The sequence below is a fragment of the Canis lupus genome, chromosome 1 (genome assembly GCF_048164855.1).
Source record: "Canis lupus baileyi chromosome 1, mCanLup2.hap1, whole genome shotgun sequence".
NCBI classification, from domain to species: domain Eukaryota; kingdom Metazoa; phylum Chordata; class Mammalia; order Carnivora; family Canidae; genus Canis; species Canis lupus.
In genome coordinates this window covers 106998258-107011420 of record NC_132838.1, presented here as the reverse complement: position 1 = coordinate 107011420, position 13163 = coordinate 106998258, and the positions used below count along the sequence as shown (strand labels likewise).

Genomic DNA, 13163 nt, shown 5'->3' with positions numbered 1-13163 from the left:
AAAGGAACCTGTATTCTCTGCTTTGACTACGCTATTCCTCTGCCAGACCATCCTTGAGGGTCCTAATATGGTGTCGTCTCCTTCAGGATGCATTTCTCCCCAAAGGAGGAATGGTTGTTCTTTCAAGCTCTTGTTGTAGGTTGTCTATTCCTCTTGAAGATCCAAATCACTTCTACTTTGACGTAGGGTAATTGGTACCTACAGATGAATGAGACCTGGTCCCAACCCCTGAGGAAGACCCACCTGGACACCAACTGGGAGGCAGGTCCTACAGAAACTGACAGAGACATTGAAGAATTTGTCATAGGCTTTATTAAACTTCTTTTCCTTTCCCCTTACAGATCCCCAAACCATCGCCCTACTGCAGCAGGATTTTTCGGTTTTGCCTGTACATAATAGCCCTGGTCAGAGAGAAAAAGCCTGGAGGTTACAAAGAGAACTTCAGGTCCCTCCTGGTCAACCATACTCCCTCTCTCCCCCCAAAAACACTTCCCTCCAATCATCAGCCTTATTTGGTTCAGCCTGTGACATCATGGGTATCTGGGCGGATTTCCAGGGTTCTCAGCCAATCAGTGTTGGTACATGAATGAGGAGGAGAGAAAATTTGGGACTGGGAGTGAGGGTAAAATGTGGAAATAGAGGGAAAGACTGGAGGAGACTTTGGGGAGACATAGACACAGGGCAAGAGGCTCGCGGAGGAAAGACAGAGGAGACGTAAATGAAGAAGAGAGAAAGGTGTGGTGAGTTGAATTGTGTTCCCCCTCCCCATGATATAGCCAAGTCCTAATCCCCAGGACCTACAAATGTCCCCTTGTTTGAAAATAGGGTCTTTGCAGATGTAATTAAGTTAAGGCAAGATGAGATCATCTAGGAGTTAGGCTGGACCCTACATTCAAAGATTGGCATGTCCTCATAGGAGAAGGAAGAGAATGATCAGAGACACAGACGCAGAGGAATATGCAATTTCGAGTTGAGAGGACAGAGATTGGAGGGAGACCATGAGCCAAGGAATGCCAAGGATGCCAGAGATCGAGGGGTGAGACAGAAATGAAGACCTAGGGATGCCTGGGTGGCTCAGTGGTTGAGTATCTGTCTTCAGCTCAGGGTGTGATCCTGGTATCCTGGGATTGAGTCCTGCATTGGGCTCCCCACAGGGAGCCTGCTTCTCCTTCTGCCTATGTCTCTGCCTCTCTCTGTGTGTCTCTCATGAATAAATAAATAAAATCTAAAAACAGGTAAAGGGGTGAAGGGAAGAGAAGAGGGGCTGGAAGGGGTGACAGGAAGGTGGTGGGGGGAAGAGTCCCTCAGAAGGGCAGAGAAGATGGTGAGGGCCACTTCTGCCCTCAGCACCATAGGCTCAGTGCTGGGGACCTTGGAAATGTTTTCATTTTAATCACTTTGAAAAGCAGAAGAAAATAAATTAATAATGATGATGGTGAAGAAAAATATGTAATAATGAATTCAGCTTGGATGACATCTTTTTTCATACTTGCACATACATGAAATACAATTTAAAAATATATATATATATATAAATGGAGGAAGAGAACCAGAGAGGTGAAAGTGCTGAGGACCCAGGAAAGGCATAATGTGGTCCAGGGGTGGGAAGAAGAGGAGGTGAAAGAGAAGGAAAGATGAACAGAGACAGAGATGGGGGCGGGGAAAGGAAGAGATGTAGAGAAGGAAGGAGAAACAGAGACATAAAATGAGTGGGGAGGAGATTCCCAAAGGACACAGTGACTGATCCAGGGCAGGGACATTTTTGAGGGGCCCAATTTTTGAGGGGCCCAGGAAAGGGCAGGGATGACTCACGAAGACACGATGACCCCGAAGGCAATAATAGCCAGAAACACGGAAATTATGACACCAGACTCGGGCTGATTCTGCAGGTACGCACTGTCCTCGTACTGCAGGGCCATGCGGGGCTGCCTGTCAACTGGTGTGTGGGGGGAGAGACAACCCTGATTTCCAAGTCACCACCCTTCTGTGGCCTTGTACCCCACACCCACCTGCTCACCCAGCAAGTTCAGCCTCTCCCTCCTCCATACACCTGACTCTTGCCCTCTCCTGGGTTTTCAATGCATTCACCCACTCCTCAAAGTCTGTGTCCCAGGCACTGTTTTTAGGTGCTCTGTATACCTCCGTGAGCCCCCCTGGCAAACATCTCTGCCCTTGCGACCCAGACACATCACAGTGATGGCAAAGAGCCCAGTGCTAAATGTGTCTCATTGGATAGGAGGTGGGTGGTGGGAGGAGGACATGGGGAGTTTGACTACCCATGAACAAGAGCGTTCTCACAATCTTGAGACAAGACGAGAGTCTTAGCTTGGGGACCCTGGAGATCCTTGGGATTCCCATTCTGAATTTTCCAATCATCCTGTTCCCCCACCCCCAATTCTTTCATTCTGTTAGCAGAGCCTCTTGGCTGCCCCTTCAGAATGTATCCAGAGTCTGATCCACTTTCTGGGCTACTGACCTGGTCCAGCTATCCAAGCTCCACGTGGAGGGTCTCTGCTTCTCCTCATCCTACAGTTAGTTCCCCTTTTGGCGGCCAGAGGGCGCCTGTTAACACCTAAGCCCTCTGGAGGGCCTCCTCCTGCAGAACCTTTCCCTAAGCTCACCTTGGATAGGATAAAAGCCTAAATCTTCACCGTGGCTCACCAGGCCCTGCACAATCTGGTCACCATGTGATTAGCTAGCTACTACACCCTTCTTCATTCATTTGGCTCTGTAGCCTCCGTCTTGTTGCTCAGCCAAGTTGGATCCTTGTACCTGCTGTTCCCTCTGTCATTCACACTATTCCTTACTCCCTCACTTCCTCTAGATCTCATACAGCACTTCTTTAGAGAGGTCCCACCACCTGCACTCTCTAAAGTAGCACCACCGCTCCCTTTCCCCCAGGCACTTTCTATCAAATTTTTCTGTTTTCTTTATGGCACACTTGTTATCTGGAATCGATCCATATATTCATGTAATTGTCAAAGCATGGTTCTCAGCTGGGGACAATTTTGGGCATTTGGAAAGGTCTGGAGACTAGAAAGGATTGTCATGACTTTGGTGGGGGGAGAACTACTGGCATGTAGTAGGGTAGAGGCTGGGGTGTCCTGCAACACCTGGGACAGCCCTTATAACAAAGAGTATCCAGTCCCAATTGTTAGTAGTGCCAAGGTTGAGAAACCCTAGTTTTTAACCCTTCACCCCATTAAAATGGGGGCAAGATGAGGGGTGCCTGGGTGGCTCAGTTAGTTGAGTGTCCAACTCTTGATTTTGGCTCAGGTCATGATTTCAGGGTTGTGAGACTGAGCTCTGCATTGGGCTCTGCCCTTAGTGGGGAGTCTGTTCGAGATTCTCTCTCTCTCTTCCTCTCCCTCTGCTCCTTCCCCCTCTCTAAAATAAATAAATCTTCAAAAAAATATATGAGCAATGTGAGACATTTGTCTTCCATTCTGCTGATCTTCAGTTTGGGGGCACAATGGGGAACTCGAAATATCTGTTGTAGTTAATCACCATACTAAAGGATCAAATGAATGAGTCCCTTCTTTTTATTTTATTTTTTATTTTTAAAAAAATTTTTTAAAGATTTATTTATTTATGATAGATATATATATAGAGAGAGGCAGAGACACAGGCAGAGGGAGAAGCAGGCTCCGAGCCCGACGCAGGACTCAATCCCGGGACTCCAGGATCGCGCTCTGGGCCAAAGGCAGGTGCGACACCGCGGAGCCACCCAGGGATCCCCAGTCCCCTATTTTTTTTTTAATTTTTTTTTTTTTATTTATGATAGTCATACAGAGAGAGAGAGAGAGGCAGAGACACAGGCAGAGGGAGAAGCAGGCTCCATGCACCGGGAGCCCGATGTGGGACTCGATCCCGGGTCTCCAGGATCGCGCCCTGGGCCAAAGGCAGGCGCCAAACCGCTGCGCCACCCAGGGATCCCCCCAGTCCCCTCTTTTTAAAAATATTTTATTTATTCATGAAAGACACAGCGAGAGGGGCAAAGACACAGGCAGAGGGAAGAGCAGGCCCCCTGCGGGGAGCCCCATGCAGGACTCGATCCCAAGACCCCAGGTTCATGACCTCAGCCAGGAAGGTAGAAGCTCAACCATTGAGCCACCCACGTGCCCCGAATCCTTTCTTTTCAACTAGTCAATGTCATAGAGGGGAAAACTGATAAGAGAAATTCTTCTAGAGTAAAAAAAGAAATGACAAAAAAGAAACCCTACAATTGAATTATATGAGAAGTCCTTTCAGTGGGTCCTGGTTTGAACGAATCAACTGTGAAAGATATTCTGGGGACAGTCAGGGAAGTTGCAAAAGGATTCAGAATTACCTGATATTGAAGAATTGCTGCTAGGCTTTTTGGGTGTGAGAATGGCATTGTGGTTACACAGGAAATGTCCTTATTTTTAGAGCCACACACTATTTATGGGTGAAATTTCACAATGCTTGATTTCTTTTAAAATATCATGGCAATGGGGCACCTGTCTGGCTCAGTTGGCAGAGCCTATGACTCTTGATCTTGAGGTTGTGAGTTTGGGTATACAGATTACTTAAAAAAAAAAAATATGATGACTACAAACAAAGCAAGTGTGGAGAAATGTCCACTGTCAACATAATTTGATAGAAAGTGCTACTTTATAGAGAGTGTGATCAGAGAGTCCTCTTTGAGGAGGTGAGCTTGGAGACTTTATTGAAATGAGAGGGTGAGAGGAACAGTGTGATAGAGAGGGAATAGCTTGTGTAAAGGCCCAGCATGACTATTCAGTCTTGATGGATTCATTGTACTTCATGGGGTTCATTGTACTAGTCTCACTGCTATAAGGATATACATTTCAAAAATCTTTGGGGGTGCTTGGCTGCTTGGGTCAGTGGAACATGCAACTCTTGATCTTGGGGTTGTAGGTTTGAGCCCCACTTTGGGTGTAGAGATAATTTAAAAAATTTTTAAAAACTTAAAGAAAATCTCTGAATAAATGAGTGAGTGAATGAGTGAATTCAGCCTATCCTTCTGGACTTCCCAGGTATGGTACTGGTGAAAAATAAAACACTTTTCTAGCAGCTGCCTTTCTGGTATTAGAGGCATTATAAAATTATAGAGGAGTCCTCCCATGGAACAGTGAGGGGAAAGCGAATGTCAGGATGTGGATGTGACATCTGGGCCACACTATAACCAAGTGTTAAGTGCAGGATTCAAGGTTATATGTGGGAGAACTCAAAACCCATATCTGCTGGGTCACAGCTCTCTTCTCTCATGCATCTCTGTCTTCCCCCACCCCCAGGAGCTTACCAAAACAGTGCTTTCTTGGGATACACCTGGGACTGATCTTCTGGCAGTGTAAACAGTCTAAGACTTTTTCTTTTAGCAAATCTGGAAAGGAGGGAAGGGAGGGATGAGGGCAGTTATCAGAAGACTGGCAAGGGGCAGGAAGGCAGTGGGGAAAGAAATGGGAGTCCCTTGGCTCTCCTGAACTTGGAGGTCCCATGTGTAGCAGAACAAGCTGAGCAGAATGCACCAATTCACATTAAAAATAATTTCTAGGGGGGGATCCCTGGGTGGCTCAGCGGTTTAGCTCCTGCCTTCTGCCCCGGGCGTGATCCTGGAGTCCCAGATTGAGTCCCGGATCAAGTCCCACATCGGGCTCCCTGCATGGGGCCTGCTTCTCCCTCTGCCTGTGTCTCTGCCTCTCTCTGGGTCTCTCATGAATGAATAATTAAAAACAAATCTTAAAAAAAATTTCTAGGGACACCTGGCTGGCTTAGTCAGTGGAGCATGTGGCTCTTGATCTCAGGATTGTACATTTGAGCCCCACCTTGGGTGTAGATATTACTTAAAAATAAAATAAAAATAATTTTTAACCATTGAAGAGTTGAATTGAGTTGCAGTCATCCAGTCGACCAACATTTGTTTGTAGACATTTAATTTAACAAATGTTTGACTAAAGGTCTACAAACAGAATGTTTGCTTTCCTACATTCCTGTTTTGCAGTGCCCTGTGACATACACTGGCTAGTTGCTCACTCATCAGCCTCCTCCTCTTCCTGCCACACAAAAGACTACATTTCCCAGGCTCCTTTGCAGTAAGTTGCAACTATGTGACCAGAGTTCTGGCTAATGGAAAGTGGGCAGAGGGTATGGCCAATTCCTGGCCAGGGCATAATGTCCCTGTAGGAGTTTTTCTGTATTTTCTGGCCCTTCTGAAGCTAGGTTAGAACCCACAACAGAGGGGAACCTGGGTGGCTCAGTGGTTGAGCATCTATCTGCCTTTGGCTCAGATCATGATTCCAGGGTCCTGGGATTGAGTCCCACATCAGGCTCCCCACAGGGAATCTGCTTCTCCCTCTGTGTCTCTGCCTCTGTGTGTGTGTCTCTCATGAATAAATAAATAAAATCCTTAAAAACACACACACACAACAGAGGTGCAGTCTATATCCATGGGCTACCATTTGGAAGAAAAATTCAACCCTCAAAGGAATTTGGGTAAAAGCCAAAGAAATCTTTCTTTTGTTAAACCACTGAGATGTGGGGTTTCTTTGTTACTATAACATAGCCTATCCCATCCTAACAACCCCCCCAAATATTTTTTTGCAGGTTGAAACCACTTCCATTAAGCCCTCAAAAATCAGATATCCCTAGATACTACAGCTTTGGGGAGGAGGAACTGCCAGATGTTGTAGATGGTAGCGGGGCTTGATTTGGGGGAGACAGGGTAAGGAGGTGCAGGAGTGTAGGAAAAGGAGGCACAGACAATAAATCCAGGACTCACGGCAAATTTTGCGATCACAGGCTGCAAGAGAAAAGAGCTGAAGTGAGTTAAGTCAGGATGGCAATTTGAGAATTGAATGGGAAGGGACTAAGGGAGGGAGAAGTGAGTCTGGAAATGAAAGCTGGGACTACTGGGGAGAGGCAAGAAGGCTGAGTCACAGGGGAGGTGAGCAAGGAGTTTGGAAGAGAAAGTGGGAGAAGGGGATGGAGATGATGGGGGAGGGGAGAGGCAGCTTGGTGGAGAGAGATGCTACACCTTTCAGTTCATATGATTTTAAAGCTTTCTTGAGTTCCTTGATCACTCTTTCCCTGAGAACTACCAGCTCTTCCAGCAGAGGCCCATCTGAGGAAAGACAGAGAGATAGAGAGATCCTTGTGGGGTGGCAGGAACCCACCAAGCCCACCCCATCTGTAGCTTTGAAGAGATGAGGAAACCCCTTTTCATTCACCAGGAGTAACCAAGAGCGGATATTCCTCAGGTCCACTGGACAAATCTGTGGCCTGGGAGGTCCTGCATCTAGCTTCTGATCCACTATGGGGCCCGAGGACAAATGACCTTCCACTGGCTTCAGTTTTCTAATCTGGAAAGTAGTAGAAGGATGGACTTGATTACCTCTCCTTTCTTTCCCTCTGACCTGCTCTCCTCTCTTCTCTGTCTACACTCACTCCTTCACCCAGCTGATTTCATCCAGCTTCATGGCTTTATATATTCATGTAGACCTGCACTATCCAATAAGGCAGCCACTAGCCACGCATGGCTATTGAGTATTAGAAATGGGCTAGTCTGAACTGAGATATGCTGTCAGTATAAAATGTATGCTGGTGTTTGAAGACATGCTATGAATAAAATAACTAAAAAAAACCCTCGAGAATTTTTATGTTGCTGGCATGTCGAAATGGTCATTTAGTTAGGTATGGGGCTAAATAAAATATATTAAAGTTAATTTCACCTGCTTCTGTTTATCTTTTTGAACACGTGGCCACTAGAGAATTTAAAGTTACATGTGAGTCCTTGTGCCTCACAGCATATTTCCACTGGACAGCACTGTTCTGTGTGTGCCGATTCCTCCCATGTTTATGTCCCTAGCCTCTTCCGCTCACTGTAGTCCAGAAGCATAGAGCCAGATGCCCACTTAGGATCTCCACTTGGATGTCTGACGGGCATCTTACTCTCAGTAAGTCCAAAACTGAACCTTGACGGGCTCCTCCAAACCTACTCCGAACCTCCCGAGCCTTCTCCACCTTAGGAGATGAGAGGTGCCCGATTCTAAGCTGCTCAGCACAGTCCTTGGCGCTTTGACTCCTTTTCTCAGATCTCACAAGCAGTATATCAATATGCGTGTTATGTGAACGACACCGGTTTGTTCAGTATCCAAGATAGATCCAGGAATGTGATCACTTCTCATTTTCTCCCTGCTACCACCCTGGTTCCAGCCATGATCATCCCCTGCCTGGGCCACCGTGGCAGTTTCTCGCTGACCTGCCAGGATCCCCCTTGCCCTGCCCAGATCTCTTCTCCACGGCCAGAGGGATCCTCTTAGAACCACAGCAGGTTCACCTGTTGCTCGGAGCCCTCCCACATGACCAAGAATAGAAGTCAAAAGTCCTCAACATGGCCTGGAAGGCTCTACTCCATCTACCCAACCTCGCTGCCTTACCTCTAGGACCTCATCTTCCACATCTCTCCCTCTCTCCACTCCAGCCTCCCTGACTTCCTTGAGGTTCTGTGAATATGCCAAACATAGGCCTATCTCAGGGATTTGCACCTGTTCTTTCTGCCTTCAGCCTTCTACCCCAGCCACCTCCTGGGGCTTCTCCCTCTCCTTCAGATCTGCTCACATGTTGACCTCTCAGTGACGTCCCTCTTGGCCACCTGACTTTATACTATACCCCCCACCCCTACTCCTAGTACTCTCTATACCCTGGCCCCTGCGTTATTTTCTCCATAGTATTTGTTCTCATCTATATTGTGCAGTAAAGGGTTAACTCAGCAGGTCTGGGTTGTCCAAACTCTGCACATTCTGAAAAAATGTTTGGCTCCTCTAAGTCCTTGGAATATCCTGCCTGGGAAGAGTGTCTTTCTGGAGGCACCTGGCTGGTTGGTTGGTGGAGTATGTGACTCAGTCTTGGGGTTGTGAGTTTGAACCCCATGTTGGGGATGGAGCCTACTTATAAAAAATTTTAAAAAGGAAAAGAGTTTCTTCTTTTTTAAGATTTATTTATTTATGATAGACAGAGAAATAGAGAGAGAGAGAGGCAGACACACAGGCAGAGGGAGAAGCAGGCTCCATGCTGGGAGCCCGATGCAGGACTCGATCCCAGGACCCCAGGATCACGCCCTGGGCCAAAGGCAGGTGCGAAACCGCTGAGCCACCCAGGGATCCCCAAGAAAAAGAGTTTCATTCTTTATTGGAGCCTTGGACCATGCTAGTTAGTCTATGCTATAGTGTGATTCATGGTGGGGATTTGGGCCACATGGTAGCAGCTTGATCTCTGTAGAGGCTGGAGACCAAGACTAATCAGCCATTTGGGTTCTCTGTGCCTTCATGACCAATCCCCAAATGATGTAATAATAGTAAGTAAAATCAATGGCCTGGGATCTTCAAAAGTGTCAGTGTAGGGATGCCTGGGTGGCTCAGTGGTTGAGCATCCGCCTTCAGTTCAGGGCATGATCCTGGGGTCCTGGGATCGAGTCCCACATCAGGCTCCCTGTGGGAGCCTTCTCCTGTCTCTGCCTGTGTCTGAATTATGTTATGAATAAACATAATCTTTTAAAAAGATAACAGTGTCATAAAAGACAAATGAATGAAATGCATAGACCCAGAGCAGATCAAGGATTGGAAGAAGAATAGTGATGAAAGCCATGATTGTGTCAATTGGAGGAATTTGAGGACTGGATATCAGATAGTATGGAGTTCGCATTAAATTTCCTAGTTCCACTCACTCATTGTGCAAGAAAATACCCTTCATTGCTCTTAGGAGATCCCCCATTGAAGGAGTTAGGGTTGCAATGTCACTAACTCTTAAAGGGTACTCACACACAAACACACACACAGAACAAACCAGGCAATATACTGTGTGAACAAATGGTGAATAGGTGTTCACTGTACTATTCTTGCAACTTTTATAACCATTTGAATTTCAAAATATAAAAATCACCTTTTTAAAAGGTGAGAGCTTTATTTTTTTTTAAGATTTTATTTCTTTATTCATGAGAGACAGAGAGAGAGGCAGAGACAGGAGAAGCAGGCTCCATGCAGGGAGCCCGACATGGGACTCGATCCTGGGACTCCAGGATCATGCCCTGAGCAGAAGGCAGATGCTCAACCACTGAGCCACCCAGGCATCCCTAAAAGGTGAGAGCTTTAAAAATGACTGATGTTCAGGCCCAACCCATGATATTCTGATTTACTTGGCTGCTGCCTGGGCTTCTGGAATATTTTAAAAGTTCTCTGGGAGATTCGAATGTGTAGCCTGAGTTGAGACCTAATACTTTAAATCTTGTCTGTTAAGGTTCAGATAGTAAATATCTTCAGCTTTGAGGGCTAGATGGTCATTGTCCCAAAAATTCAGTTCTGCCTTGGAGAGCAAAAGTGCCTGTAGACAATATGTAAATGATTATCCTTCTGGGATCCCTGGGTGGCTCAGCGGTTTAGCGCCTGCCTTCGGCCCAGGGTGTGATCTTGGAGTCCTGGGATCAAGTCCTGGGATTGGGTCCTGGGATCGAGTCCCATGTTGGGCTCCCTGCATGGAGCCTGCTTCTCCCTCTGCCTGTGTCTCTGCCTCTCTCTCTGTGTCTCTCATGAATAAATAAATAAAACCTTTAAAAAATGATTATTGTTCTACTAAAACTTTTTTACAGAAACAGGGGGCTGGCAAAAGGATTTGGCCTCAGCTGTATTTTGTCAACCTCTGCTCTGGACATAGAGATCAGATGCAGCACAATAATCTTAATAGCTAGGGGCACCTGGTGGCTCAGTGGTTGATCACACCTTTGGCTTAGGGTGTGATCCCGGGGTCCTGGGATCGAGTCCCACATCAGGTTCCCCACAGGGAGGCTGCTTCTCCCTCTGCCTATGTCTCTGCCTCTTTCTCTGTGTCTCTCATGAATAAATAAATAAATAAAATCTTTTCAAAAAATAATCTTAATAGCTACCATTTATTGGGCACTTACTGTTTGCCTGGCTTTGTTCTAAATGCACATTCACAAATTCATTTCCAGTTCCCAGTCACCATGAGATGAGTGCTATTTTTCTTGTTTTACAGATGAGGACTCTGAGGTATCCATAGAGCCCTCTACTGCCCTCTGCTGGGGAATGTCATAAAGCCCTCAAATAACTAACCCCTCCCCCTGGGGCCACTGGGTATAAAACCAGAAGAGACACCCCAGGGGCGGTGGTTGGGAATATAATGTCTGAGTTGGGGACACCTGGGTGGCTCAGGGGTTAAGCGTCTGCCTTTGACTCAGGCCGTGATCCCAGGGTCCTGGGATCGAGTCTCACATCGGCCTCCCTGCAGGGAGCCTGCTTCTCCCTCTGCCTATGTCTCTGCCTCTCTCTCATGAATAAATAAAGAAAATCTTAAAAAAAAAAAATGTCTGAGCTGCGTACTTTGGACTAGTCACCTAACTTCTCTGAGCCTCGGTCTCCTGTCTGTAAAGGGCAGATCACAGCAGTGCCTGGCATCAGGAACTGTCCTAGGCTTTTCTGAGTAAAACCCTTAGGACCCTGCCAGACACACAACTAAAAAGGCTATATGCATGCTTTGTTTTAATATCAAGGGGAGGCAGGGTGGACTCCTGGAAAGGGAGGACGAAGAAGGGTGCTGGGAAAAGCTTTCCCTCTTAGTTCCTACCTCTTAGAGAATTAACCATTAAGTGGTTTGTTTGGTTCTTGATAAAGGATGCCACAAAGTCCAGATGATCTATCCCTGGGGGTAAGAGGGGAGGAAATTCCAGTGGGTCAAGAGAGCCAGGGGATGCCCCCCATCTTCCTCCGGGGGGTCCCACCCACCCCTCTTGGGGACAGATGTCCCCAAAGCATGTCTCCCACCCCAGCCTCAGGCTACTCCCCGTGCCCCCCCACCTCCTCGCCCCCCCGCAGTGCCAGGCACCCTCCCCTCTCCAGCACGCACCCACTTTCCCCACAAACGCGTTCAGAGCGTAGTCCCGGAAGAAAGGCCCCTCCATGCTCAGCAGCAGGGCCTGGGCGCGAACCTGCAGCGAATCCAGATGGAAGCGTTTGGGGATGAGGGCTGATCGCAGCTGACTCAGAGCCTCCAGCACCGAGTGGTCACACTGCAGGCAGCCCCGGCCTCTGTGGGCACTCAGGCCCAGCAGCAGCAGGAGGGCCAAGGCCAGAGGCATGGCAGGGCCTTTGTGACCTCACAGAGAGAAGCTTGCCGGCCCCACCCCCCACCTCCCCAAGGGCGGAGTCAGGGATGTGGTTGTGGGGGGAGGGGCACGTGTGCAAAGGCACATGTTTGCTGAGCACCTGCTATGTGCCAGGCATGATTCTAAAAGCCAGGAGGAGAGTCCAGAAAAACAGGTCTCCAGGCACCGGGGTGGCACAGCGGTTGAGCATCTGCCTTTGGCTCAGGTCCTGATCCTGGGGTCCTGGGATCCTGGGTTTGAGTCCCACATGAGCTCCTGCGGGAAGCATGTTTTTTCTCTCTGCCTATGTCTCTGCTGCTCTCTGTCTCTCATGAATAAATAAATAAAATCTTTTTTAAAACCCCAAAAAACAGAAGTCTCTGCCTTGTCCCCCTGGATCTTACATTCATTCAGTCAACACATATTTATTGAGCACCTACTAAGGGCTGGGTGCTGTTCCAGGAGCTAGGGCTAGAGGGCTAGAAAAACAAGCAGCCAGTGCTCTTTCAGGACTTACATTCATGAATTCAACAAATAATTTCCGAGCACCTACTATGTGCCAGGCCCTGTTCTAAGCACCCCATATAGAGCTGAGAGAAACAGTCTCTGCTCCCACGGAATACATTCATTTGTTCAACAAGTAGCAGTGGGTCCGTCTAGCAAGGGTGGAAGGAAGTGTGTCTGTGAGAAATGTAAAACCCAGTAAACAAGCTAGTAAATAAGAATGATAACCTGTAGTAAGCCCTGGGGAGAAAATTATTGATTTGGGGGGCACCTGGGTAGCTCAGTGGTTGAGCGTCCATGCCTTTGGCTCAGGTTGTGATCCTCAGGTCCTGGGATGAGTCCCACATCAGGGGGTCTCTTCCCCCCCCCCCCCCGTGTCTTTCAGGAATAAATAAAATCTTTAAAAAATAAGCAATTTGAGATGCTAGAGTTCCTTGGGGGGCTAGTCCCCCAGTATCAGTGGTTTGTTTGTTGGGTTCCCTGCTCTAGTCCAATTCTTGGCATCTATTAGGTACTCCAGAGATAC

The 13163-nt window shown here is 47.5% G+C and overlaps 1 protein-coding gene across 4 annotated transcripts; it reads right to left on the bottom strand.

Annotated features, from left to right (window-relative positions):
* Positions 1–294: 294 nt before the first annotated feature.
* IZUMO2 (IZUMO family member 2) lies at positions 295–12159 on the bottom strand. 4 transcript variants are annotated; one of them, XM_072770756.1, is made up of 7 exons: positions 11896–12159; positions 11617–11691; positions 7019–7105; positions 6764–6784; positions 5288–5368; positions 1813–1936; positions 295–401 (listed from the first exon to the last, which is right to left on the bottom strand). In XM_072770756.1, exons 1-7 carry the CDS (start codon positions 12125–12127, stop codon positions 359–361), a joined length of 663 nt encoding a protein of 220 aa, XP_072626857.1. In that variant the 5' UTR covers positions 12128–12159; the 3' UTR covers positions 295–358. The 4 variants fall into 4 exon arrangements, with proteins under 4 accessions (XP_072626857.1, XP_072626871.1, XP_072626862.1 ...); XM_072770770.1 differs by lacking the exon at positions 5288–5368; XM_072770761.1 differs by lacking the exon at positions 6764–6784.
* Between the last annotated feature and the right edge of the window lie 1004 nt (positions 12160–13163).